The sequence below is a fragment of the Mastomys coucha genome, unplaced genomic scaffold (genome assembly GCF_008632895.1).
Source record: "Mastomys coucha isolate ucsf_1 unplaced genomic scaffold, UCSF_Mcou_1 pScaffold21, whole genome shotgun sequence".
Lineage (NCBI taxonomy): Eukaryota > Metazoa > Chordata > Mammalia > Rodentia > Muridae > Mastomys > Mastomys coucha.
Genome location: NW_022196904.1, coordinates 38009302 through 38035580, shown reverse-complemented (window position 1 = coordinate 38035580; position 26279 = coordinate 38009302). Strand labels below are relative to the sequence as shown.

At 51.7% G+C, this 26279-nt stretch overlaps 1 protein-coding gene across 3 annotated transcripts in view; it reads right to left on the bottom strand.

Moving 5' to 3' along the window:
* Positions 1–487: 487 nt before the first annotated feature.
* The window catches only part of Kcnc1 (potassium voltage-gated channel subfamily C member 1), a 42781-nt gene continuing 16989 nt past the window's right edge, over positions 488–26279 (bottom strand). Inside the window, exons 2-4 of one of the 3 annotated variants that reach the window (XM_031386706.1) lie at positions 10980–11913; positions 3781–3969; positions 488–2118 (exon numbers count right to left, since the gene is read on the bottom strand). In XM_031386706.1, the coding sequence (XP_031242566.1) occupies positions 2048–2118; positions 3781–3969; positions 10980–11913 (1194 nt within the window). In that variant the 3' untranslated portion in view covers positions 488–2047. Of the gene's footprint in view, positions 2119–3780; positions 3970–9746; positions 11914–26279 lie in introns of those variants that run through there. The other 2 variants (XM_031386707.1, XR_004123037.1) reach the window with 2 other exon arrangements.

Here is a 26279-nt window from a genome sequence, read left to right as displayed (position 1 = left end):
CTCCATTCTAACCCACACCCAAACCTGCCAATGAAGATTCCCAGAAGTGACTCTAGACCTTTCTCAGGTATGCAGGGCTGAGAGGAGTATGCAATGAGGTTGTCTCCAGACAAGGCCTGGGAGCTGGTCAGGGCACCCAGACCTAACAGTCAGGCCCAACAATAGTGCCAGCAGGGAAGTACCCATGGCTGCACAGGGCAACGCGATACTGTGACATGGCTTCCTGCAGAGAACCACAGAGATGAGTCACAGAGCCATAGCAGGTGAGCCCCACAGAGCATGTGCCAGACACTACGTCAGGGCTTCATTCACCTCCCAAGAGTTGCTTCCTTCCTTGACCCAACAGGATCTGCAGCCTAACCTGCAAGGGACAGCATCCTCAGAAACCCACAGCACCTCAGCTTAGATGGCTACTGCAGTAGCCACACCCACTCAGCAGAACAGAATGGAGAGACAGCCTGGAGGCAATAAAAACTCAACTCACTGCTTCAGATCAAAAGGCAGCTCTTTATTTCCAGGGCCAGGGCCCGGGGAGGGGAGGTTGCTGTCTTTCCAGGAAATGTCGCACTGAAAGCTTGAGATGTTGCATTTTTTTTTCAACTCAAGCATGTGTTTTTCAAAAATATCATCTTTCCCCACACACACACTAATTTTAGAATCAGACCAAAGCCAAGCTACTGTCCTCTGTTTCTGTTGGGAAAATACTATATTTATTCGAGATGCAGAAGCATGTCTCTGCAAACCTCCAATCGCTTCAGAAAAAAAAAAAAACAAATCTGCTTTCGACTAGACAGAAACCATGTTACAAAATTTATTTCATGCTCGAATCTCTTTGCATAACATTGGGCATGCAGTTTTTTTTTCTTTATTTTTGTTTTTAACTCTGAAGTACTAAATTGCATACAGTGCCAGTTCTCGCCTTGATAAAGGTGGAGGGGAGGCACCCCTCTGGTGGTCCTGAACTGGAGGTACTCTACATCCTGGCTTTAAAATGACATTGGAAAATCCATATGGTGTAACTATGAACAATTTGTTATGAAACTTGGTCACACTGGATCTACACACCAAGATGAGAGAATCAACCTAAACTAGGCGCTGTCGGGGTCTTGGGGAGAGGTCCGCTGGGTCATAAGCATGCCAGATAGAGGTGGAAGATGGTGGCAGTGTGAATTCCCACAATCCCATTCCGAGCAAAGTTCTTGGTTTTCCACGTGAGAGGTGGGCTATGAAGGTGAGGTCAATGTGACCGATGACTGACTGCCATTTTGGAACCTTTCCTCTAGGTCTTGGGTACAAAAAGCAATCCACTCCCCGGCCCCATCCTTGTTCCCTGACCTCCACCCCCCCCCCGCCCCCACTCCCGGAAATGTACAGGTTTCTACCGAGTGCCCGTTACAGTTTGACTCCGACACCGTGTGTCAAAGAGTGCTGAAAGAAAATAAAGGACTCTTGCTTTTCTCTCCATTGTTGGTGGTGGTTAGGTGATCATACAGTCACAGCAGAGGCTGGTGGGTTTGGTTTAGCTGAGTTTTCTGTTTAACTTCATGCAAGTCATGCTAAGGCTTCCCTTGACCCCCCCTCCCCAAATAAAAGGTAACTTCTAAAAAAAAAAATGAAAAGAAAGAAGGGCGAATCCTCTACGGTCAATTACCATGGGCCGTAGAAAAAGCTACGTCCGTCTTAGTACAATGCCCGGGCCACTCGGACTCGTCCGGCAAACCTGCATGGCGTGAATTTACTCTGTCCGAGGGTGAGGAGGGGCTGCAGGTCCACCCAGATGCTTAATAGCCACCAGTGTCCTCGGCCAAGCCGCCTGGTCAAGTCACTCTCACAGCCTCTGTCGGCATATACTTAGCAATGACAGGGCTTTCTTTGCAAAGATCTGTATGTAGAGAATACAATTAACACTTGAGCTCCTCTTCTTGCCTTCCCCTCCCGCTCGCTCGGCAATTAGTTGTTAAGGAAGGAAGAGGAAAGGCCGAACAGCCGCATGCAGAGGCAGGCAGGTTCTTCTCCAGCTGGCTTGTTTCCCATGCAGCGGGCCAGCCTAGCAGCCTCTTTCTCTTCCCTCTTGGGGGGGACAGGTGAAGTCCCTACTTCTGCTCTGCACCTGCAGACCTAAAGGGCTCCGAATCAGCCAGAGCAAAGCAAGTTCTTGTGGCTATCAGGAGCCGTGAGAGCCGGGTTGGATGGACATGGACGGGGCCTTCACCCTTGGTGCCTCCCAAAGAGTCCAGCACCCAAACCCATGTGGGTTCTGAGACTGGGGATCACCTATGGATGGAGGTTGTACTCCCTAGAACTGCTAGGAAATGGGGGTGCTTCTGTCCCACATCCCCTCGACTTCTGGAAGCACAGTAGAGATACTCTGTTCTCTTAGGCCACACCGACTGGTCCAGCATTCAAGACAAGGAGTCAGGTAGCCCACGGGACCTAGCTGGGCAGGGCACAGCCATGAAGACAGCTTCCCCCTACTCTTCAGGTAGCCCCTGCTCCTGGGCATGCTACAGGCTTTACCAGGGAATAAGCCATTTGCAAAGAGAGCAGCAGCCCCATCCATGCCCAGGATGGGGCTCCCCAAAAGGCTGGTAGCCCTCTGCCATGCAGCACCATGCAGGGAGCGGCACACCGCACTGAGGTCCAGGGGACCTCAGGCAGGGCAAACAAGCAGAGACCAGCCTGAATCAGATCAGTGTAACTAAGCCATCGCGCACAACCCAGAGGACTGTCCCTCATCTTGGTGGAGCTACTTCTCCTCTTCTAGACCTGCCTTTGATTCTTGACGTCTATTGTTTTCCTTGTGTCTGATTTAACCATTCCCAACACTAGTATAGTTGACAAAGACCCGGGACTACACACCAGCTGTTACTCTCAGGATTTTGACTCCCCTCTGACCCACCCTGCTCCCTGTCATGTGTCTGTGTGAGCGTGAGGTGCACAGGAACATGCATATCCTTCCCAGCTAGTCTGCTGCACTGAGAAAGGCCCAGGTCAGTGCCTGCAGCCCTATGTGGAATGTTCTGAATTCCTCCCCAGGCAGCCCAGGCTAAACCTCTCCAAATCCTGACTGCAAGAAAGCCGCTAGTCACAGCCTTCACTGGCCACAAGGGGGTGCTGACTACCCCCGGGGCAGTAATAATGTGCTCTGTCCGTGGAAAGAGCTATACAAGTCCTGTTGACATACCTCGTCAAGTTCTCTGTCTGCCACTCCCAGTATTCTGACTAGCACACAGCTTACCTCTCCAAGGATAATGACCTTTGTCTCCCAGCTCCAAAGCCACCTTTCTATGAAGCCTCCCTTTCCACTGGCCTTCAGTTTCTCTTTAAAGGATACTTCTTCCATAGCCGAGCCTTAGACTAAACTTCACAGGGTGGTGGCCAAGCCAATAGTCCTCCACAACTAGAGGCTAGGAGACAAGACTTTACCTTTTGGACATGGTCTGCCCCACTGGAGAAATCTGAGGGAGCTAAGACTCCACCCTGTCTCCTTAATACCCCTTTAGCTTGGGTTCACAGACCTTGATCATCAACCCTGGCCAAGACCCTTTCTACCACTTAGCTGCAAAACAACCTACAGCTGCCTAGGCCTCAGCTTCTCTCTGCCAACTTGCTTCCATCCCCCTTGGAGAAAGAACTCTGACCTCTAGAGTCCCTCCCCATTACCCCCTCAATGTGCCTACCTACCCCTCAGTACCCCCTTGCCCACCCCCCTGCCCACCCATCTGCAGGAGCGCAAGGCGGGCCCGGCCAATGCAGAGAGCTCCAAGTTCCTCTACATACCCTTTCTCATTCCTCCACCAGGTGGGCACGCGTACTCCCCGGTTGATAAGAGGAAGCAGGGTCCGTATCTCTCGCGGGTGCCCGAGCGGGTAAAGGGCAGGCCCTCATCGGGAGTGAGGGCCTGGTCTATGTGGGGGCAGTCTTCGTTCGCCAGCGCGGCCTTCGCCACCTCCCCATTCAGTTTGGAATCTTCAAACATATAAGCAGAAGCTATTGAGACACTGAAAACTGTTTAGTGAGAGGGGTGACAGGCCGAAGGTGGGGCATTCGACAAAGGACTTCTCCTTCCTGAGGATAGAAAAGTGGGTGTTCCGTGGAGGGGGGTGCAAGGCTCGGGTGGGCTGCTGACGATGCAAGGCGGGGGCAGAGAGAGAATCCTAGGTTTGCTCAAAGTTTGCAAAAAGATGAATTGGTGATGGGCCCGGCATGTGGTGCTGGGGCCAGGCCCAGGGCCCAAGGCAGCGTTAATGAGACAGAATGATATGATGTATTCATGGGGAGGGGGTCAGACACACAGCTCAGGGAGAAGACAGACAGACAGACACTCAAAAAAGCAGCCTTTCAGACCCCAATGCTGCTAACCAGCACCAGGCTGCCTCCCAGCGATCTTCACCCATAGGCCCAGCTAGACCCCGCCTGGCCTCCTCCACCCCTGCCATACCACTCCCATTTTATCCTTTGGTTCCTGGTGTATCTCCCAAGTCTGGGCACTCAGCTTGCTCCTCCTACCACTCCATGTAGTATCCAACTTGACCATTCCGATGCCCCTGGCTTCTTCTCTGTCCCCACAAGGACCAAATCTGGTGCCTCTATAACTTTATCCCATACAGTCTAGGCTTACTCACACCTTCTATTCTGTCCCCACAGGGACATGGTCTGGTCCCTCAGATTTGCCAGCCCCTCTACAGATTAGCCTGGTCATGCATTTTATACCGTTCCTCTCTCAAACCTCATTTTACCAAGCTAAGCCCCAGAAAGACGAGACTAGCCACACCTCTGTTCTATCCTTACAGGAACCCAATCTGGTCCCTCTGAGACCTGTACTCTATACAGAGTGAGCTTGATCACACAGCCCTCTGAAACTTTGTCCTATACACAGACAAGAGCTAATCACACCTATACTGTCACTACAGAAACCCAACCATAGCCCTTCCATTTCACATTCCCTGCACAGAGTTGGCCTGGTCATACATTTCCCTGCCCCCATAGAGACACAACCTGATCGCTCTATCCTACCATTCATGCAGATTAGCTTCCTATGCCCCCCCCCACACAGACCCAATAACATCACCCCATCTGCTCTGTCCCCATGCAGACCTACACTGCTGCCCACACACATCAAGCAGTGCTTTCACAGACCACTCCTGGGGACCTGGTCAGCTTGTACAACAAAGATATATGCATATGCATATGGAGGTTGTGATCGCTGGACAGGGATGTGGGAGTGGCTCACATTCCTGTCCTTTCTACCAGCATGGCTGGCAAAGCAGAGCAAATGGATGTGCGGGAGACGACAGACGCTGGTGGCCTTGGGTGGGGGGGATTTTGAGGCTTGGCTTCTGCAGTAACTTAAGGAGGAGCCTAAAAAGAGGTCTCAGGGGGGCATGTATGGTGGGGGGGGGGGGCAAAACGTGGCCACAGCCAAGCACCCTGGCCCTCCTAACTTCAAGAGCAAAGATTTGGAGGCCTTCAGCACCTGGCAATGGTGGCTCTGACTGAGCTTTGTCCCCCATCTCTGTCCCTCTTGGGGACACTGCTAGGGTAAAGCCCAGTCAAGCACTGCACCTATGGGGGAAGCCTCCTGGGAGAGCCCTTTGGTGAGGGAAGAAACCAACCTGGGGAACGTATTAGGGGAGGCTCTCGGAGAGAAAACTCCCTTCGACCCTCTCCCGTGTTCCTGTTCACATCATATAAACTACGTGCAGGAGTGATCCTTCCCTGTGCGTGTACACATGGCACGCACGTGAGTGGGATCACCACCCGTGTACAGCGTGGCACTACAAAGAGGCAGTCAGTCAAAAGAGAAATGGACCAATCAGGTTTATTCGTAAAGCAAATCCAAAAAAAAAAAAGTTTCCCATCATAATTTTGGAACTTAAAAAAAGTCTGTCGTACAAGACGGCAAGGCATTTCACGTACAGTGCATTCCTTGAAGATCCCAGGGCCTTCGATCCTGATTGACTCTGAACCAGAAAGGCCAGTTATTAGGGAAACTCTGGCACCATGTGACAAGCTGGGGGCTGCCTAGCATATGGGGTGTGTCTGTGGGACACATACGTGCCCATAGACATGCATATTCTCTCTTATGTTCCATTTGGCTCTCGTCTCCCTCATGGAGGGTCTGTGGGCTGGGAGGAGGATGCCGGGGAGATGAGAAAGTGGTATGGTAGGGAAGGGGGGCTGGAAGCTGGGGTCCACGTGCCTTGCATGGGGAAGAATGGAGGCTTCCACGTGCATCTTCTCTAGCAAAGATGCTCTTGAGTGGGTGTCCATAGCCTGCTCTTCTTGTCCAGAGAAGGGTCAAATAGTGACTGCTCTTTCCTGTCTCTGCCTCAATAGAGATAGAGCAGCCTGAGACCACTCCCTCTTCTGGCTCTGAGTCTCTGCCTACATGCCCCCTGCCCCCGGGGCTCCCACCTTAAACTATAAAGAGTTTGAAAGTGGAGCAGTTTCTCTGGGGTGGGGGGGAGAGGTCCAAGGACAAGGGACAGCCATCTGGGATCTAGGGAGACAGGATGATGGGCAGTTTCCAGGATACCCCTGGAGCCTGCTTTTTCTTTCAGCCTCAACCTTGAGAAAGGATCTATGGGTGAGTGGCTGATGTTTTTATCTGCAGTTGATGATGCTCTCAGCAACCAGGCCATTCAGTTCCTGTCCCAAACTCCAGTATGGATGGCCAGAAGAGAGACTAACCAAAGAGGGCCAACAGTCCAAATCGTGAGAAAGACCAGAGGTACAAGACCTCTGTACCCACCCATCTGCATGTCTTTCCTGACATCTAGGTTCCCACTTGTTTTCGGAGAGCTGGGCCTGCCTCCTTAGCCCAGGGCCCTGGGACACCAACCCCCCAGGCCTGCGATGATGGGATGGCGGCATGGTCAGCGTCTCAGAGATGGTTTCCAGGCTTTGAAATGAACTGAGATGAACGTCTGTGAGAGGGTCATTTTTTTAAAACTTTGGAGCAAGGAGAACCTATGTGAGCAGGCCCTTTGTCAGCAGGCTGGCTTTTCTGACATCTCTAGACACTTCTGACATACTTACTGTTCATACTAGCAGCGGGCGCCACCAGGCGCACACAGAACTGGACTGGGATTATGTGGGCTGGGCGTTGCCTTGGGTTTGCCCCAAAGGGCTCTGCCCAGCTGCGACTCAGGGGAAAACACCCCAGGCTAAAGGGGGACAAGCCGTGAGAGGCACGGTCATGGGAACCAGCACACTCAGGCAACAAAACACAGAGAGAGAAAGAGAAAGAGAGAGAGAGAGATTAGTGGGAGGGAGGGAGGGAGGGAGGGAGGGAGAGAGAGAGAGAGAGAGAGAGAGAGAGAGAGAGAGAGAGAGAGAGAGAGAGAGAGAATATATGAACAACACAGAAAAGAACACCCATGCCTGGCCTGGCCTTCAAGATCATCTCATTTCTCCTCAGATCTCCCTTTGCCCATGTGGCCAGTGTGGACTCCACTCTGGGTCCATGCTGCCAGCCCTGCCTTGAAGCTGGGTTCTCTTTGACCACCTGTCTCACGTCTCACCCTATTAATTCTGCCCCCAATTCTGCCACCTTCCCAACCACCCCGTGGTCTAGCACTAACTAGTCCCAGGCAGCCACTGCAGCCCAGGAGAGGACAGCTGGAGGGCCTAGCAATAGGGACTTTGGATTCTGATGCTCATAAAAGAAACTACTCCCCCAAAGACCACCAGAGGCTGCAGCGGTAGCTCCTGGGGGTGGTGGGAGTGGGGCATCTCTGATATTGTGCTTTGGCTCTGCACACACACTGGCAAGAAAGGAGCCAAACCCGCTACCTGTATCCCTCTGTGGGGGACCTGTAACCCTGGGACCCCACACCACAAAGGTCTGACTCATCACAAGAGCAGATTTAAGACACACAAGAATGGACATGGCAGGACAGGGGACAGCAGACACTTTAAGCTGCCCAGAGCAAGTGGTTGGCCCCTCTGTAAGTGAGGAAGGAAAGAGCTGTCCTTCTGAGAGGACAGCAGCTGCTCCAGGGAGCTCAGTCTCTGACAATCCTTCTCCATGCCTCCCAGCTCATAGCCAGGTGAGACCTGAACCCTTGGCAGCCCCTCAGGACAAGACTGCACAAATACAGAGGCCATTCAAGCCATGGCCCAAAGAAAGAGATCACAACATCCCTGGGACGGACGGACGGACGGACAAACAGACAGACAGACAGACTGTGGCTTCACTGAGAGGTGGAGGCGAGGGTTAGGAGCTGGAGGCCTAGCTGCAGTGCTGAGCCCAGCACTCTAGCTCAGTCCCTAAGAGTTAGAAATGGAACTAGAGAAAGCTCTGTTTGGGGGTCTGTGTGACTGCCTCTGCTGAAGGACCCTGTGGGACCTCATCTCATCTCCCACATTCCCATGGGGCCTAGTCTCTACCCATCACATTTGCTTTCTTAAGGCCTCTCTTTACTTGCTCTACTCCCTCACCTCCAGCCATTGCCCACCCAGGTGTATAAGGAGAAAGGGGTTAAAGAGGAAGGAAGCCTGTGATCCAGGGATGGGTGAAGACAGGCTCTGGGACCTCATATGCTCCAGCAATAGATAACCCTGGTCTCCTATGCCAGCATCCCGGGTGAGCAGTGCTCTGGTGAAAGATGGGGCAAACGGTGGGACTGGAATCTTAGAGCTGAGAGGTTGGAGGGCTGAACATGAGAACAGCACCAAAATAGCAAGGGAAAGAGGAATGTGTGTGTGTGTGTGTGTGTGTGTGTGTGTGTGTGTGTGTGTGTGCGCGTGTATGTATTAGAAAGAGGGAGTTTGAGCTCAGGCAGCTAGTCATAAGACTGCCCAAACCAGAGATATCCGAATTCCTGAAACCTGGAACCAGGGCAAGGGATCTCCCAGGCACGCCTGCTAAGTAAGGCTCAGCAAGGCTAAGGAACCCAGAAGAAATTTTACAGGAACTCGTAGGCTTTGTAGATCAGCTGCAACATGAGGAAAGGGCTAATGTCCTTAGGATTAGCTCTCTCTCTGTGTGTGTGTGTGTGTGTGTGTGTGTGTGTGTGTGTCCCCAGTACATGGATAATAATGTCACTGTCTGGGTATGCAGAGGAATCTGGCTAGAGTGAGCGGGGATCATCAATGGGCTTGACCTGGGGCTCCAGTTTTGAGCACCAAATCCTGACTGACACAGTGTTAGGGGAGATGAGTCAGAAGGGCTGAGGAGGGTCATGTGATAACCCTTGGGCTGAGCACTTCCTGCTGGGACCCACAGTGGAGCTGGGGAGAGGGTAGGCCACCCAGAGCTGGGGAAACTGTCCTTGCCCTGGTAGTAGCTCCTGGGGTAAAATGGCTAGCTAACTCAAAACAAAAAGGGTAGGCCTGGGGCTTCCCAAAACAGAGGCATGGCTTGATCAGGAGCCTATCTCTACCTCAGGGCCCCTGGACTCCCTGCCCCAACCTAGACCCCAAGCCACATTTTGCTTATGTACCTACAGGAATCTCAGGAAGGAAGGGGCAAGGAATGGGTGAGAGGGCTGGACAAAAAAGCAGGCCTCAGGGCATGGTTTAGGCTGCCCCAGCCAGACTGAAGGTGGGGGGAGGGGTGTGAATCTGATAGCACACCAGCAGCGAAGGACATCAATCATCCACTGAGGGAGGCCACCCAAGTGAAAGGGAGCTGTCCTCACCTGAGGCTGAGCTAGTTCGCAGCCCCCTGCCAGACCTAGGCATAGGGTGCTTTTCATAGACTAAACGAATCAAACAGCACACATCAACCCCACACTCACCCGGTACCTCTGAGCTCAGTGTCGTCATTCTTCTCTGGATCATCTGTTCCTTGGAGATCCCTGTCTCCTCAGAGTTAAGTCAATGGGATTCCATGGGTAGAGGTAGACTATGGGTTTTCATCTTCAGACCAGAGCCCCATGGTCAACTTTATGTGCTATGCGCAGGTTCTCATAAAACTGAGATAGTCCCATAATGAGCCACTAGCCATGGAATATGAGAATATATCCCTCGGTGACTAGTATTGTTTTACCCCACCCCCACCCCCACCCCCATCTCCCAGTGAATGCGTGGGTAAGTGGTTGGGATGTCTTGTATTGCTGCTGCTGCTGCTACAGTCCCTACTGCTAGGTGTGGGGACAACTCTCAGTGGTGGGAGGTTGTTGCTGGTCCATAATGCTTTCGTCTAAGCTGCCTGGGGTGTGGCCCCCCTCTAAGTCCTTTGCTCACCAGCCACTTCCATCAGAAGGTCACCAGAAACTCCCACTGGACCATCAACCCAAACAGACAACGTGAAAGCCAGAGTCACTCCAACAGGTTCCTAAAGAGAAATGCTAAACTCTACAGTAGTGGCAGAGGATGAGTTGGTTCGGCATGCTATGGGGTGAGTAAGCTTGTCACAGAAGGCTAGGGGCGACTCCTAGCAGGGACCTGGAGCTGGGTAGCAGGCCGGCGTCAGGGCAGGAATCTACTCAGCTATAGAGACAGGTTCTGCTAGGGCTGAGAATCCTGGCTACTGCCTTTTCAGGGACCCAGCTGCCAGATCTCATGGACCACTCTGCCAGTCTATACAGCCTGAAGGCACGCATGTTAAAGACCAAATCAAAGGCTGTATGGTGTCTCTGAATCAGCCCCATTCTGTCTGTCCCTGCCTACCACTGGGTTAGTAGCCTGTCAGAGACTCATGCCTGACTCCTTCCAACTGAGCAGCAGCCTCTAGGCTTCTGCTAAAAGAGTCCTCAGCAAACTTCCTTGGGGTCTCTTCAGAACTCATGAGACCAACCACATCAACCTCCTTACCCAGGGCCACCAGTGAGGTTCCTCTAGCAAGCTCTTGCGTTCTGAATTTGGCCGCCCAGCATCTCCCTGGGGCCCCAGGCTCCACACCTCAAGATTGGGCACAGGGTCCTGGGTCGCCCATGGAACTAAGGAAGCAGTCTGACTGGATCTGGAATCATTGCTACAGGGGGCGGAGGTGAAAGGTCAGATCGACATGCCTCTAAGAGGTTTCCTACCTGCTCTGTTAATTTCTAAAATTTCTTCCTGGGCCAGCGGACATGTGTCACTCTGAGTACTGTGGTGTGGAGAGTTTACGACAGATTTACAATAATTGGGAGATCCCAGTTGTGGTGGCCGCGGAATATGCTTCTTTTTTTTCTTTGGTAGTTTCTGCTTAGCCATGGCTAAAGAGTAGTACATCCCAAAGTTGTTCACGATGACGGGCACCGGCATGGCAATGGTCAGCACACCAGCCAGAGCACACAACGCTCCCACCAGCATCCCAGACCACGTCTGAGGATACATGTCTCCATAGCCCAGTGTCGTCATGGTGACCACAGCCCACCAGAAGCCGATGGGAATATTTTTAAAGTGCGTGTGTTCGCTGGCACTGGGGTCATTGGGCTGTGCCCCTATCCTCTCAGCGTAGTAGATCATGGTGGCGAAGATGAGCACACCCAGGGCCAGGAAGATGATAAGCAGCAGGAACTCGTTGGTGCTGGCTCGGAGCGTGTGGCCCAGGACCCGCAGGCCCACAAAGTGTCGGGTCAGCTTGAAGATACGCAGGATACGCACGAAGCGGACGACACGCAGGAAGCCCAGAACATCCTTGGCAGCTTTAGAGGACAGGCCACTTAGGCCCACCTCCAGGTAGAAGGGGAGGATGGCCACAAAGTCAATGATATTGAGGGAGTTCTTGATGAACTCCACCTTGTTGGGACAGAAGACAACACGCATGAGGAACTCGAAGGTAAACCAGACCACGCAGACGCCCTCGATGTAGGTGAGGAAGGCCTCTGTCTCCGCTTCCCGGTAGTACCGCACTTGTGTGCCATTTCGAACGTTCTCGATTTCTGTCTTGTTCACAATGGGGTTGAAGCGCTCGTGGGTCTCCAGACAGAAGGTTGTGATGGAGACCAGGATGAAGAAGAGGGAGGCAAAGGCCACATACTGTGGGTGAGAAACACAGGGTGTCAGGGTAAAGGCTTCCCATTCAGAGTGGAGGACCCTAGAAAGCCTTGCAGGCCCAGGCACAGCGTGCCACACCAGGGGCAGACAATGCACAGAGCCCCTCCACTCCAACACAACCTAAGCTGACAAGCCACGTTATCCTCCTCAGAGCCTGGGGGTCTGGGGTGGGGTAGGTGCTGCTGCTGAGCCTGGACAGCAAAGCCTGCATCCGTGTTCACTTAGAGCTCCTTCTGTAGCTGCCAGCCAAACACTGATGTTGGGGTCCAACAGAGCCACAAAGGAGAAGGAGCCTGGCTCCGTTAGGGTTAGCTGTCAGTAAGTACAAATATTCTCATGAGACACAAAAACAAAGGAAAAAAAAAACCCTCAAAAGTTTGTACTGTGTTAAGCCACTGAAATCTGAGGTGTTTGTCATGGTTGGCTATGCTGACTGTAATTCTGGGACTGGCGTGTGCAAAGAGATACAAGGAAACCGCTCTACAGGAAGCCGGATCCCAGAAGCCATGTCTGTTCCCTTTGACTCCAGCCTGCTTGCCTAAAGAGTGCCCCCACCCTCCCCAATCAGCAGCAGATTGCTTTGGCCTTAGTGTGGATGGGCGCAGACACCCTTCTTCCATTCCAGGGGTATGCTCTGGGAGTCCCTGTATGGCTTGGTTGGGTTGACCAAGACTATGGGGCCTGGAGCCCAACTTGCTGAAGGATCTGGGTACCAAGAACTAAGTGGATCTTCCAAACCATGTTCTGGGCTGCAGGTAGGGAGGAAGTGGAGAACAGGAAAGAGAGCACTTTAGAGCGCCAGCAGTCTTAGGGGGTCATGCTGCACACTACCTGAGCCCACAGACAGGAGAGAGATCTGGGTAAGCTGCTTGTTATGGTGCGCTGGCATACTGTTGGTTTAATAGCAATGTGATTCTCAGAAGAACCTTTCTCGTGGGCTACTCTCAAATGCAACCCATTTGCATCTTTCCTTCCTGCCTTGCTTTCTCCTTTCCTTCCTTCTGCTATCCCTTCTGTGCACGTACCCACCTTCTATTCATGCACACATCCAGGCATCCGCTCATTCTTTCTTCCTTCTCTCCTCTCCCTTTCTTCTATTCAAACTATCTCCCTCCTTCCTTCTTCTGTCCTCCCCCTCTTTCCTTTCCTCACCTGTCCACTGCTCAGCCGCCTTCAGTTCCCCCATCCATCCTTTCTTCCTGACTCTCTTCACTAAGCACCAGCACAGAGATAAGGCTTCTCTCCACCTCTCAGGGAGCTCCCTGTTCAGCTCAGGAGGAGACACACACAGAACCCCTGCAAGGCAGTGGGTTGAAAACATGAGCCCCTCCACCCCTCGAAGCATGTGGGGCTAGCAAAAGCCAAGGGAAGTGGGGCAGAGAAGAGGTCTTCTGACTCCAGGAAGCTCTTCTCTCGGGATCCAGCTCTTCCAGACCTGGGATGCATGGAGGACAAGCCAGGAAAACAGAGTAGAGGCAAAAGGAAAGTCATCCACCTTCAACCCCAGTTCACACAGTTCTGCAGCCTTTCTCACATCATCATGTCCTTGGAGAAAAAAAGAACATCCTCATATGCTATGTATTTGGACCTGGACTCCCCCAGGCCTCCCTTAGAGCTTGGCCTTCACAGCCTAGACTTCCTAAGGACAGGCCAACCACCCTGCTGCAGAGACCCCTGCCATAGCCTTTTCCTCTGTATCCTCTCTCAACAGGGCCACTGCTATCAAAGCTGGCTCTAGGCTTCAATCTCTGCCACATGGCTACTGGTCCCAGAGCTGCCCCTGCCAGCTGCCACATCACCCACAGGGAAAAGCCGAGAGTCCCCAGCCTGGCACACCAGGATCACTGTGCCCTGGCTGCACTTGATTTCTCAGGATCCTCACCCTACATGTACCCAACATGTTTGCCACATGCACCTCTCTGCCATTCTGAACAGAGTGTCTCACCACCGTTGTGATTTTGCACCCAAGGCTCCTTCTTCCAGGAGACTTCTAGCCATACACACTCTGTGTGGAAAATCCCATGCATCCTCAGTGCCCCGTTAATAGCCCTTCCCTGGGGTGAGGCTCCCATTGGCAGCTGTGGTACTCGGGAGGCAGCTTGCCAAGGCACTCCTCAAGGAATCTCTACAATCACCCAGGAAAGCCACGAGTCTGTCTCCTGCGATGGCTCGTTAGTGTTTGCAAAGGCTCAGGAGAATAGCTCAGACAGGGCATTGATGTCCCAGGAGGCCCACAAGCCCTCAGAGGTCTCTGATTTGTCCCCTCATAATAGTGATCTTCATAGGGACATGGATGTCTAGGGATAGGTCAGATCCTATTAAGATTAGCATAGAGAGGCTGAGGAGATGGCTCGGTTGGTAAAGTGCTTGCCATGCAAGCATGGATCCTGGAATTCATCCCCAAAACCCATGTTTTAAAATAAAAGTTGGAGATGTAGAGGTGGCTCAGCAGTTAGGACCATTTACTGCTCTTTCAAGAGCCTAGATTCAATTCCCAGAACTTACATGGTGGCCCATAACATCTATAGCTTTCATTCTAGAGAGAATCCAATGGCCTCCACAGGTACCATGTATGTACATGGTGCACATACATACATACATGCAGACAAACACTCGCACATGTGAACTACAACTGAAATAAATCGTTAACATGAACAAAAAAGAGTCAAATGTGGTGGCGTATGCTTGTGAGCCTACAGCTGAGGGGCAGAGACAGGTGGGCCTCTGGAGCTCACTGGCCAATCACTATAGCTGAATCAGTGAGCCACAGGTCAAGTGAGAGGCCCTGTCTCCAAAACATGAGAGCAACTAAGGAAGATACCAGAAATTAATACATGCAACACACGCAAGATTAGCATGGGAAAACCCATGCTTATCAAACAACCCATGCTCACTTGGCCTGTGACTCACTGATTCAGCTATAGCGATTGGCCAGTGAGCTCCAGAGGCCCACCTGTCTCTGCCCCTCAACTCTAGGCTCACAAGCATACGCCACCACATTTGACTCATTTTGTTCTTGAGCCATGCTTTTCAAGGCTCAAGGTGCAGTCTGGGCTGCACTGCACAAACAGTGGAGGATAGAGGGTGGAAAGCAAGAGTCAGACTAGAGCCAGACAGAAAGGAAGAGCCTAGATAGACTCCCTGACCTCTGTCTTCTCAGCCTCTGCTGCCACAAGGCTGAACCACCACCGAGCAAGCACAGGGCCCTGAAGACCTCTGGGATCATTTCTGGGCTGTGGAAGAAACAACTTCTGGGGTGCTGAGACACCCCAGTGTTCCATTAAGCTTAGAGGCCAGCAGGAAAGCAGCCAGGACCCATCCAAAGCCAAAACAGCTCTTCCCTTTGCCGGACCCAAGGTTGGGAGGAGAGAGGGAAAACTACCAAAGTTCCGTGACCTACTGTGTACCCTGTCTTGTAGAACAGTCAGTCAGATCCATATTGTGTCCAAAAGGAAAGGTGGGAACAAAGATCTGGGGACCAAGCCAAAGGCTTCAAAGAGGGTAAGGGAGTTGAGACAGGCCAAGCTTACTCAACTCAGACAATAAACTCTCTTACCACCAAGCTGCCTGAGCTTTGCTGAGAAGCCAAGCCCTGGATTGAATGTTGACTATGGCCACCTTTTCCCAAACTCCCTAAGAGCTGGGTGTGCTGTCCCATGTAACTGATGAAGGACAGAGGTGACTAGATCCAACCAGACGTGATCTTGGCCACACCTTTGTGGATCCTAGGCCTTGGTACCCAGATTCAGTAACTCTGGAACAGAAGCAGCCCTTTGAGGATGGACCAGTGATTGAGAGCATCCTTGGGTGGTCCAGCCTGCATCCTATGTAGCCTTCAGCCTTTTCTGAGCCCCTGGTAGAAAAGACCTCATAGCATTCAGTATTCAGAGAGCACAGCTAAGACCAGGATGGGGCAGGGGTGGGGTGGTGGTGGGGTGACACACACAAGCATGGTGATCGCTGACCCCAGACAAGGAGGTAAGCTCTTCCTGATAGGTCCAGGACAGCAAGTTTCAGAGTAATTCTGGGGTCGTCATCCACAGGGCAAGCCTTGGGACCTGTGACCTATATGAACTGTGTGCCAAGTCACCCACAGACCATAGACTCTATAACCAGGAGTACACACTTAGCCGACATTCTAAGCTCAGACGCGAGTGCATAGGTGTAGGGAATATAGCTCAGTGCCTGGACCATACACAGAAAACAAGAGCCAACCCATAGAGACCTCCACAAAGTATGTTACCTCACACCAACCTGCCACACTCTGACGGTATGTGCACAGACAACTCACGTGTGCACAATACATGGAGTAGTGCTGGAACCATGTAGCACACAACCCCCATTCCTATCCCCTTTGAGAACACACATACACACACACACACACACACACACACACACACACACACGCACACACACCCCAGGCACTTCAGCCTCTGGTACCTTCCTACCCTACTGGCAGTTTCCACTCAGCCCTCTGCCTGTCTCCACCTCATCCCCGCTAGGGGGCGACTGAGTTTCCCACAGCTCGGGCAGCTTCAGCCTGTCTTGCCTCTCTGCCCCCTCAGCCTTCTCTGTCACTCTCAGGCTGTCATTCCTGTGAAGGTAACTCCTTTATCCAGCTCTTTCCCAGAGCAGCTGAGCCCCAGCCCCACCATAGTCAGGACCAGGTCAGCTGATCCCTCCTGTGACTATGACGTGAGGATGAAGAGCTCTGTCAGGTAGCCCAGAGGTAGCTGTCCCCCAACCTGGCCAGCGAGGTGGCTGCCTTGTAAAATTCAGGACACTCAGCTGCAACTGCTTGATGGTGCTACACAAACACAATCTGGTAGTTTCTGGCTCTTTTTATTTTTTCCCCCCCAGTACCAAATCACAAACCATGAGACCCACCAATTGTGTTCTAGAAAGTGGTAGCCATAGCAACAGAGCAAGGCATCCCATTTCTATGGTAACCAGGATGGTGAAGCTGTTGGCTGTAAAGTCAGACAAACCTACTAGGGATCTGTTGACTTAAGATGTTTTAGAAATCACCAAGGTATTTTTATCACAGCCCCACCCCTGAAACCATAAATCGGAAAGGCAACCTACTATCTATTGAAATGACCAATATGTGCTATGACTCTCACTTATGAATTATTTATGCCACACTTGCCTTTAGAAAATTGTGCTTGCCTTTCAGAGCTGTTCAGGGGTTCACCGTGGAGATCTGTCTTCCTACCATCTGCATTTCAGGAACAAGCTTTGGTCGGAACATGCTACAGGGACTGACATGATGCTTGGCCACTCACTAGCTGTGTGATGTTGACCAGTCCCAGTCTCCCCTCCCTCCACCATGAAAGTGAGAGCTAGATTCTGAGGGGGGGCAAGGTTGCAGGCAATAGGAGCCCACGATGGCTAAGCAGGTCCATGATCCAGGTTTCAGGCTCTCAGAAACTGCAGGTCAGGTTTTCTGCCTAATGGAATCCACCCCACGATGCACAACACCCATTGAAGTCAGTGATGCAGAGCAGACAGGACAGCCAATTGTCTTAAATAAATTGTCAGTTGAGCTGGGCTTAGAAACTGAATTAGTCTCATCTGGACTTCCTTAGGTTTGGTACACCCACAGTGTACAGGGCTACAGCCTTGGAGAGCTCAAATCCTTTCTATTTGTTTATTTTATCTACAGCCTTCAGCACTAAACCCAGGGAGGTCCCAGTGCTCTGCTTGGGTCCTGACGCCTGCTCCTGCTCCCTACTCCTCCCCTGCTGGCATCTGCTCAGGGAGCAGTAGGCGGAAGGAGCTCCCTGCAGGGCTCTGAGGTGGCATGAGCTGTGGAGTGTGTGTGCATGGCAGAGTGTGCCCATGGGAGCCTGTTTGGAAACCCTGTGTACTAGGAAAGGCATCCAGGGAAGTCCCATGTAACTTAGGAGCTGGTTGTGTGTGTGCATGGTGAAAATGTCACCAGTGTATGTGAATTCTCTCTAGGCTCAAGGAGAATTAAGTAGTGGCTGTGTGCAGTGTATAATTGCTGTGTGTTGGAGAAGTATACTTGGGGAGACATGTGTGAAGTACACTGATGCATCTATGTGGTATTAAATGGACATGCATATATTATATATATATATATGTATATATATATAAATACATACATACATTGGGGCTTATATGAGGTGTGGTATGTGCATGAGTGTGCACATATAGGACTCATGTATTGTCTATGATATGTTTGTGTACAAGGGGCAGGCATGTTCAAGAATAAGTGTGTGCATGTGTGGGTTGTAGTGTGTGTGTACATGGATAAATCATCTCCTGAAGAGATCAGAGTGAGGCTGGTATGTCAAAGACCAAATGGAGATTCAGCTCAGAATCCAGACGCTTTTCCACACCAGACATGGTCACTCACACACCAGTCCAAGAAGAAAGAGACCAGACAAGTAGGGGTGGAGGAAGGCTCAGCAAAGAGGCACAGCTGAATATAGCACAGAATCTTTTTCTAAGCTGCTAGCCCAGCATTCTCAGTACTGAGCTGGTCCAGGATCAGGAAAGGTAGTGCTCAGGTCTTATAGAAGTCAGAAGCCAGGACAGACACCACCCTCTACGGTCCTATCCTTGGTCACACCCTAACCAGGCCACAATGGCAAAGGTGTTGCAAGATGTTATAAGGTGTTATAAGATGTCCTATGCTTTCATCTCAGATGAATCTCGTGCTTTCACCCTTTGGACTTTATTAAAGCATAACATGCATAAATCCTTAAAATGTGATTTCTGCCCGTATCCTGACTGACATGCCATTGAACTTATGGCGTCTTGAGCTGATTTCTACTCAGAACTGTAGAAAGGTGGATCTTAGAAACTCAGGACACTGAGATAGAGTTGACCTGCAAGATCTTCTGTGAAAAGCCACCCTTTGTGCAGGAGGCAGATGGAGGCACAGCCTGGGACGCGAGCTGCCTAAGGCAGAGGGGCTCTTGAAAAGAGCAGAGACAGGACCCACGATGCTTGAGGGGTCACACGAGGCTCTGGCATGGGGTTCTTATCACGATAAGCTCTGAGCCTTTGCTCAGGCAATGCCCTACCATGCCTCCCTCTTCCAAGCCTTTTGGTTCCAAGTTCCCCCACCTTCTCTGCCCTGGGCCAAGAGAAGCTCAGGTCCTTCTGTCAAAGGAGGCAGCAGCTGAGCAGAAATTATATGACCTTGACGTCAACCAGCCTGAATTTTAGTTCCAGTTCTACTGGGTGGCCTTGGATAGCTCCTCACTCCTTTCCATGCGACAGTGATGGAATTAGACTGTACACAGGGACTAGTGAGATGTCTTGTTAGGTAAGGGCACTTTTCCACCAGGCCTTACAACTTGGGTTTGATCCCTGGAGTGCACAGTTGCAGGAGGAAACTGACTCCTTTAGACCTCTACCTGGAAGCTATAGCTCACATGTGTACGTATACCATATATACGTAAATGCAAAGCGGGGAGGGGAAGGGCAGGGAGAGAGGGCACTAGTACTAAGAGAAAGCAGGAGCAAAGAGACATCCAAAATGTGTTGTCAGCCCTGCCCAACCTACCCAGCTCACCATCTACCATCCACCATTGTCCACTGCTCAGCATCAGAGAAGCATAGCAGCTGACAGCCAAAGAAAGGAGGCTATTGATTGGGTGTCACCAGGGAAACTGAGGCACAAAACACCACCATTATCCCTCAGAGGACCAGGTCTACTCTCAGCCGAAGGCCACTTCCTATCTGGATAATTAGTACAGTGACCAAGTCAGAGAGGGACACTGTCTGATCAGGCCAGCCCTGGTCCCAGTGTCAGGCTGTGTGCTTAAGGCACATGCTAGGGAGGGGGGGCATTTGACACGCTAGGGCAAAGAGCCCCAGGATTTAGCAACAAGGGCAAAGGGATGGACCCAGACTCTGTGAGAATGTGGGCAGAGACCTGCAGTTAGAGCTCTTCCAAGGAGGAATCTGGTGGGGAGGGGCAGGCAAAAGAAGATGGGACAGGCTCATGTGACCAGGGTGGCAGTGGAGGCTTTGGGGAAACTGAGAAAGGCGATGTACAAATGCAGAACCCTGACCCACCCAGGAAGGAGTCTTGGTTCAGCAGGTATGGACAAAAGCAGAGATATTCTTTTCATTAATGTCCCAGGTGGCCTGGAGGCCCTCAGGTCTACTTGGCATTTGGGATTCATGAGAAAAGATGAGACTGGTACTTCACATAGCTCTAATCTGATGTCCAAGGAAACACAAGAGAGACTGGGAAGCAAAGCCATCTGAGATAGCGGAGGCCTGGGGGTGGCTTCCATCCAGCAGTGTTCGAATCTCACCTCTGCCACATTATTGTCTGAGAGCAGGGTAGTAACCTCTGGGAAATGTAGTCCTATGGGCCTTAGATCGGAACAATGATAAACACTCTTCAGGAACTAAGACAATTGGGGGAAACGGCGGAAAGGCCCTGAGGCCTGGGACTTCCCCAGATTCAGGGAAGAATTAGGGGGTGCAGAAATCACCCAAACTGCCAGTTCCCTGCTCTATAGAACAAGAGTCAGACCGCAGTTTCTCTTCTAACACAGGGTTTAGGGTTTTGGGTTTTTTCCCAAATTACCAGAGAAGGGGGAGAAGAGCTATGGCAACAGCTAAGGGGAGAGTTGTTTTATTTTGTTTTTCTCCTGAATTCTATCTGTCACCTGCCTACTAACTACAGATCATCAGCAGGAGATAGGGAGCTGAAGGTACAGTCCTTGTGGCCTGTACTGCATGGACCATACCGGCTGTATCCAAGGCCCAGCACTGAGGGAATAGTTCTCAGAGGGTGTAGACCCAACACCCCAGGAGATACACGCTCTCTGCTTTGGGGCTGGGAGGACTTGGGGTTTGGGGTGAAGGACAAACAAGGCCACAGGGCAAGTGGGGACTGGGCCATAGCTGCCTGTGACTTTCTATCCCATTTTCTTGCCAATGGGTCTCTAGTGGGTCCTGCTTCTCTGGTGCTTTCCACACACTGGCATAGAAAGCTCTGCCAACCCAGCGAGATATTCTGTTTGGAGGAGCCTGAGGTCTCTGAGGAAGGATCCTGACCCTGAAGTCTCTGAGTTCTCAATGGTAGGTCAGTTCCCACTCCGCCCTAGAGCCCCATGTTTCCCTGCATCTCACCAGCTCCTTTAAGGACATGGCCATGTGGCGCAAGACATCATGGTGGTGTCCCTGTAAGCCCATCTGGACACTCCAGTGTGGCTCCAGACTTTGTCAGTGTGACAGAGGCATCAGGGAGACTGTGGCTGTACTGTCTTACTGTGTCCCCCATGTTCAGAAGAGGCCCGAGACATTCTCCTGGAAAGCACACTGAGAAACAGGCAGTAGAGGTAACAGGTGGCCTGCTCTCACCTCTCCAGTAATATGTCAGACTCAGAAGCACATCAGTGTCCCACATGGGACCTCCCTTGGATACTGGGACAAGCGTGTCTCCCCGTGCATGTGCGTCTTTGCTTGCCGTCTGAGAGGCATGAGTCAGAGGCCCTACTGACTGCCTGGGAACTCAGCTAACTCTACTGTTTTTATCTGTTTTCTCTGGAGGTGTGTCTAACACACCCCAAACCTTTTCTAGATAAAAAAAACCAAACCACAGACTGGAATAAGATAAACAGAAACAGGGTTCCCCAGAGCAGGAAGTAAGAAATCCGCTGTAGGATCTCCAGAGGGGGCATTTGCAATCTCCCCTGCAAGTGAGCCTGCACAGAGGTTTCTGTTGGTGACCACCTGCAGTGGGTCACTGACACAGCCACTCACTCAGTCTTTGGGCACCTCCAAGAGAAATATCTCTTGTCTAAATTCACCTCCACCCCTTCATCTCCAGTGCTGCCCTCTGGAGTGGACAGAACAGAGTGACAGACCACACTGGGAAGTGCTGGGACCCCGCTGAGTTGGCCACCTCCCACCAGGCTCCTCCCACACTCCAGTTTCCAGCCTCCTCAAGCCAGGTCAGGCCTGCTGATGTTAAGCACCCACAATAGGTGGCCAGGGCTGGCACATGCTGCCCCCACCCCCCACAGCCACTGCAAGCACAGCGATACACAGCTCTATTGAACATCATCATCCTGCATGCTCAACAGAGCGTAGGGCTCGTCATTTCCCTCTAGGAAACTTTTTAAACCCATTTTGCAGAAGAAGAAAAATTTAGATTCTGTGTGTCCCCGAGACATGTCCACCTAAGATGTGGCAGGCAGAGATTGAAAACAGCTTTCTCAAAAAATCTGTGCCTCTCCACTTTCTCTTCACATTTATCCCAAGTTGCCTTTGAAGGAAGGAAGACTTTAGTCTTTCCATAATAGTGGCAGTGGATACAGCTTTTCTATCACTTACTACTTATCTTCCCACTTTGAATCTCATGTGGCCAACACACACACACACACACACACACACACACACACACACACACAGAGATACACACACATACCAAACAATCTAGGTCACTACCAGTGTGGCTTCAATTGTCCCCATTCTGCATGTGAGAAAACTGAGGTTCTGAGCTCCATGGAAGAGGTAGAAAAGAAATTTATCAGGAACCCACTAGGGAAACGTGCTCCAGTGTCTACTTTATATCCTATGGGACACTCATGGTGTGTGTGTGTGTGTGTGTGTGTGTGTGTGTGTGTGTGTGTGTGTGTTTGGGGGAGTGGAATAAGAGACTATTCTAGGACAGCAGGCACAGAAAGGGCAGTGGACATTGCCTATGAGGGGCCACTGGTGAGTGCTCACAGCCTGCTCAGGATACCGAATAGGAGAAGCAAACATAGATGGCAGGTGAGCTGGCATTTGTTAAGCGGCTATGCAGGAAAAATGTACCTACATATGGTGACAAGGGCCCAGAGGGGAGTACACAGGATATCCAATGGACCTTTATCAAGCCCTGGGGCTAGAGTGGCTTCCAAGAGGAAGCATTGGTATGCACAGAGGCCATAGGATGGGCAGAGAATGCAGCCAGTGTTCCCTGGGGTTCCCCTGGGGTTCCGGCACTACCAGCTGCTCCTGACCACTCAGTTCCTTCTGGTATAGTCCGTGGGACCCCACAGCCTCCTGATACCTTTCGCACTCCTTCTCCACATCCTGCATCCAGCCTCACACTTGAAGGATGCCCTGGCTTCTCTTCTCCATCTCCCTATCACCTCCCTCCCTCCACCCCACCCCACCTGATTCAGTTATGACTCCAGTTCTGCTTCCCGTCAGGAGAACAGCACACAGCACACTCCCAAAGGCTTCCCTCCAGCCCAGCTTTTCCCCTGAATGCAGGTCTCCTGCACCCACCTCCCTGGCATTCCCAAGTGGTGTTCTAGTAACTCACTCAAGCTTAACCTGGCAGCTAAACTCCTGAGCACCCGCCACCCCCGCAGGCTTCTCCAGCTCCATCCTTCCAGGATGTTGTTCTTGCCAAAAACTCACAGTCATCCTCAGCATCTCTCTCTGTTGCGCTTCCCATTTAATCTATAAGGAAACCCTGCTGGTTCTGCTTAAACCCAATCCCCACTTTGAGCCCTCCCCACCCCCCAGTGCTTCCCGCTCCCCCACCACCATGCCATTATCTTTCCCATGGCTTGTGGCCTCGGTCTCTGGACTCATCTCCTGTTTCCCACACGGCTGTGGCACACACACAACTGTGTCAGTTCTCTATAGAGGGTGCAGCAAGGGCTTCCACTTCTCCTGTAGGAGCTGCCCTGCTGATCTGCGCTTCTGTCCCCTTCCAGCCTTCCTTCCTACTAAGATGCACATTTTTCTTCCTGCCTACACCTGCATCCTCAAACATGTTGGATACATGTCTGCTTTAGGGCTTTACACCAGCTGTGCCCTTTTCTCAGCATCTCTGTGGTCCATTCCCACGCCATCTGATGAGGTTAAAATCTGAACCAGACTCCCCAGTAAGCCGACTTTCCTTATACTTTTCTTTTTTTTCCTCCCAGAGTACTTGTGAATCATCTTACACTAACACCCAGGCTTCACTGAGATGCGATTTACATACAATAACATTCACCCACATCCAGAGTCCAGTCGGATGGGTGTTAGTGACTCACGTGCTCTCAGTTTTCATGAGGATGCAAGGTCGCCGACATAACTGGCTCCATCAATCATGCCTGGCTCTGCCTCAGGGTCCAACCAAGTTTTCTAACTAATAGGAGAAAGAAGGGCCCGTCTCCAAACCATAGAGCCTTTTCCCATCTGTGCAGAGGTGGCCGTGGGCACACACACCTCCTGATCTGTGGACCTCAGTCCTCTGTGTGCATGTTGGGCACAGCTACTCCCTGCAGCCTTCTGAGGAAATGAGCCATCACTCCTGTCTACATGTGCTGAACACACCATCGTGGGTTCACAGGTACCGCTGCTGTCTGGGTCCATGTGGGCTTTGTTACAATGACAGCACATCTATTTCCAAACTCGAAAAAGGATCCTCTTTCTCCACAAATCTGTGGCTAAAGTGGCCACTAACACCCTCTATAACCATTCTCTAGCCCCCCATTGGAAACAGGCACACACAGCCCCCACATTGGGCAGTCTGTAGGCTCAGGGGCTAGGAGTAGGCCCAGGTCTGTACTGGCAACTGGGGTGCTCACTGACAGCACACCTGTGTACAGTGACAGTGGGCACAGCCCCTTTTGTCTCCTTGACAATGGGAACAGCTGCTACACAAAGACCTCAGGGTCCATCCGACACCAGCATGGCATGTGTCACCCATGGAGGTAGACCCAAGGTGACCATGGTACCTTTCCAGCGAGGACACTGGGCAGTTAAAGGTGTCTGTGCTGTTGCTCAATGGTATCTGGCCCATCTATGGGACAGACCGGCAACAGAAGAGGGCATTCAGAGCCTGGGTTCGGGCGCAAGATCGGGGACTTTGAAATCTGGGCACCGGCAGTGGAATCTGGGGCGCACAGGGAGGTGATGAGACCATGTCTATTCCCAGCATCCTGAGATCACTCAAGGTGAGGAGAGACATGGGCTGTGTGACTCCCGGTGCCACCCACTCCCTCCCCACCCCACACCCAGGCCTGGCCCAGCCAGTCTGGGCTTTAAAAAGCACGAGGAAATGTCACTTTCCTTTTGAGGAAGTGTGAAGGGAGGAGATGGCCTGGGTAGTTTAACAGTCGGTTTATTCAAAGGTTGGGAACAGTGACAGCCAGTGACAGTGGCTCCAAATCCTGAAGCTTGTTTTGTACCCAGACTGGACCCAAATTCTTCAGCAAATGCAAACACGCCTTGCCTGTGCCGAGCCAGAGGCCCCAGCCTACCCTACATCTGCACCAGGGACTGTCAGAGCCCGTGGACTCCTGTGTCTACCCAAGCTAGGACCAGGAGTTAGCCAGAGTCGGCTCTGGGTTTTGGGGTCTAGCTGCCTGAAGTTCAGGGGCTGCTGCTTGAATAAGCACCATCCACTCTGAGAGGCTGGCTCTTGGAAGCTGCCTGGGCTCTGCCACAGACTGCTGACTGGCCTGGGATGGACAAATGTGGGTGGATACCTCGTGGGAGGAGAAAGCTCTAAGGACATCTGCTTCCCCCTTTGATGTAACATTCAAACATTTAGTCATTCAGTCATCAAGCTAGTATATTGACTGAGTATCTACTGTGCACCGGACATCACATGACATAACCACCTTTGGAAATAACTTCTTTAGATAGTGTTTCCAACACACAGTCAGACCGATGGTAGGTAAGTACTGGTGGTGACACCTTCTGAGCCACACCCACCTTACACACTCTGTGTTGTGTCTCATTCAGATCTACACTGACTCTAAGGTTCCCTCAAAGCTGTATTGTCCCCCACCCCCATGCGTGTGTTGTATGTGAGTATGCCAGGGAGGTCACAGAAGGACACCCAGTGTCTTGCTCGCTCTTTTGCTTTCCTTGTTCCCTGGAGATGGGGGTCTCTCACTGAGCTTGAAGGTTCACTGGCAGCCAGAAGCATCAGAAATCCTTCCATCTCCACCTTCCTCAGGTGGGTACAAGCTGCCTGTGTGGCCACACCCAACTTCTATGCCGGTGCTAGGGATTTGAACTCAGGTCCTCCTCCTTACACAGCAAGTGTTCTTATCCATGGGGGCATTTCCCTGGTGGCCATGGCTACCTTCTCAATTTTACAAAGGAAACTGAGGCCCCAAGACGCTAAGTAAGTCACTCATCCATGATCATATAACCCGATAGCGATGACACAGTCAGGACTGGAAACTCGGCTTTCCCACCCCCTGGCTCCAGAACATCTGCTTTTGAACACACCCCCATCCCCCAATAGACATTTTACTGAATGAATGGGTTGATGAGGTAACCCTGTGTTGGTACAAGTGTATGTCCGTGTGCACATGGCCACCACTGTGTGTGAGTGTGGGAGCACGTGT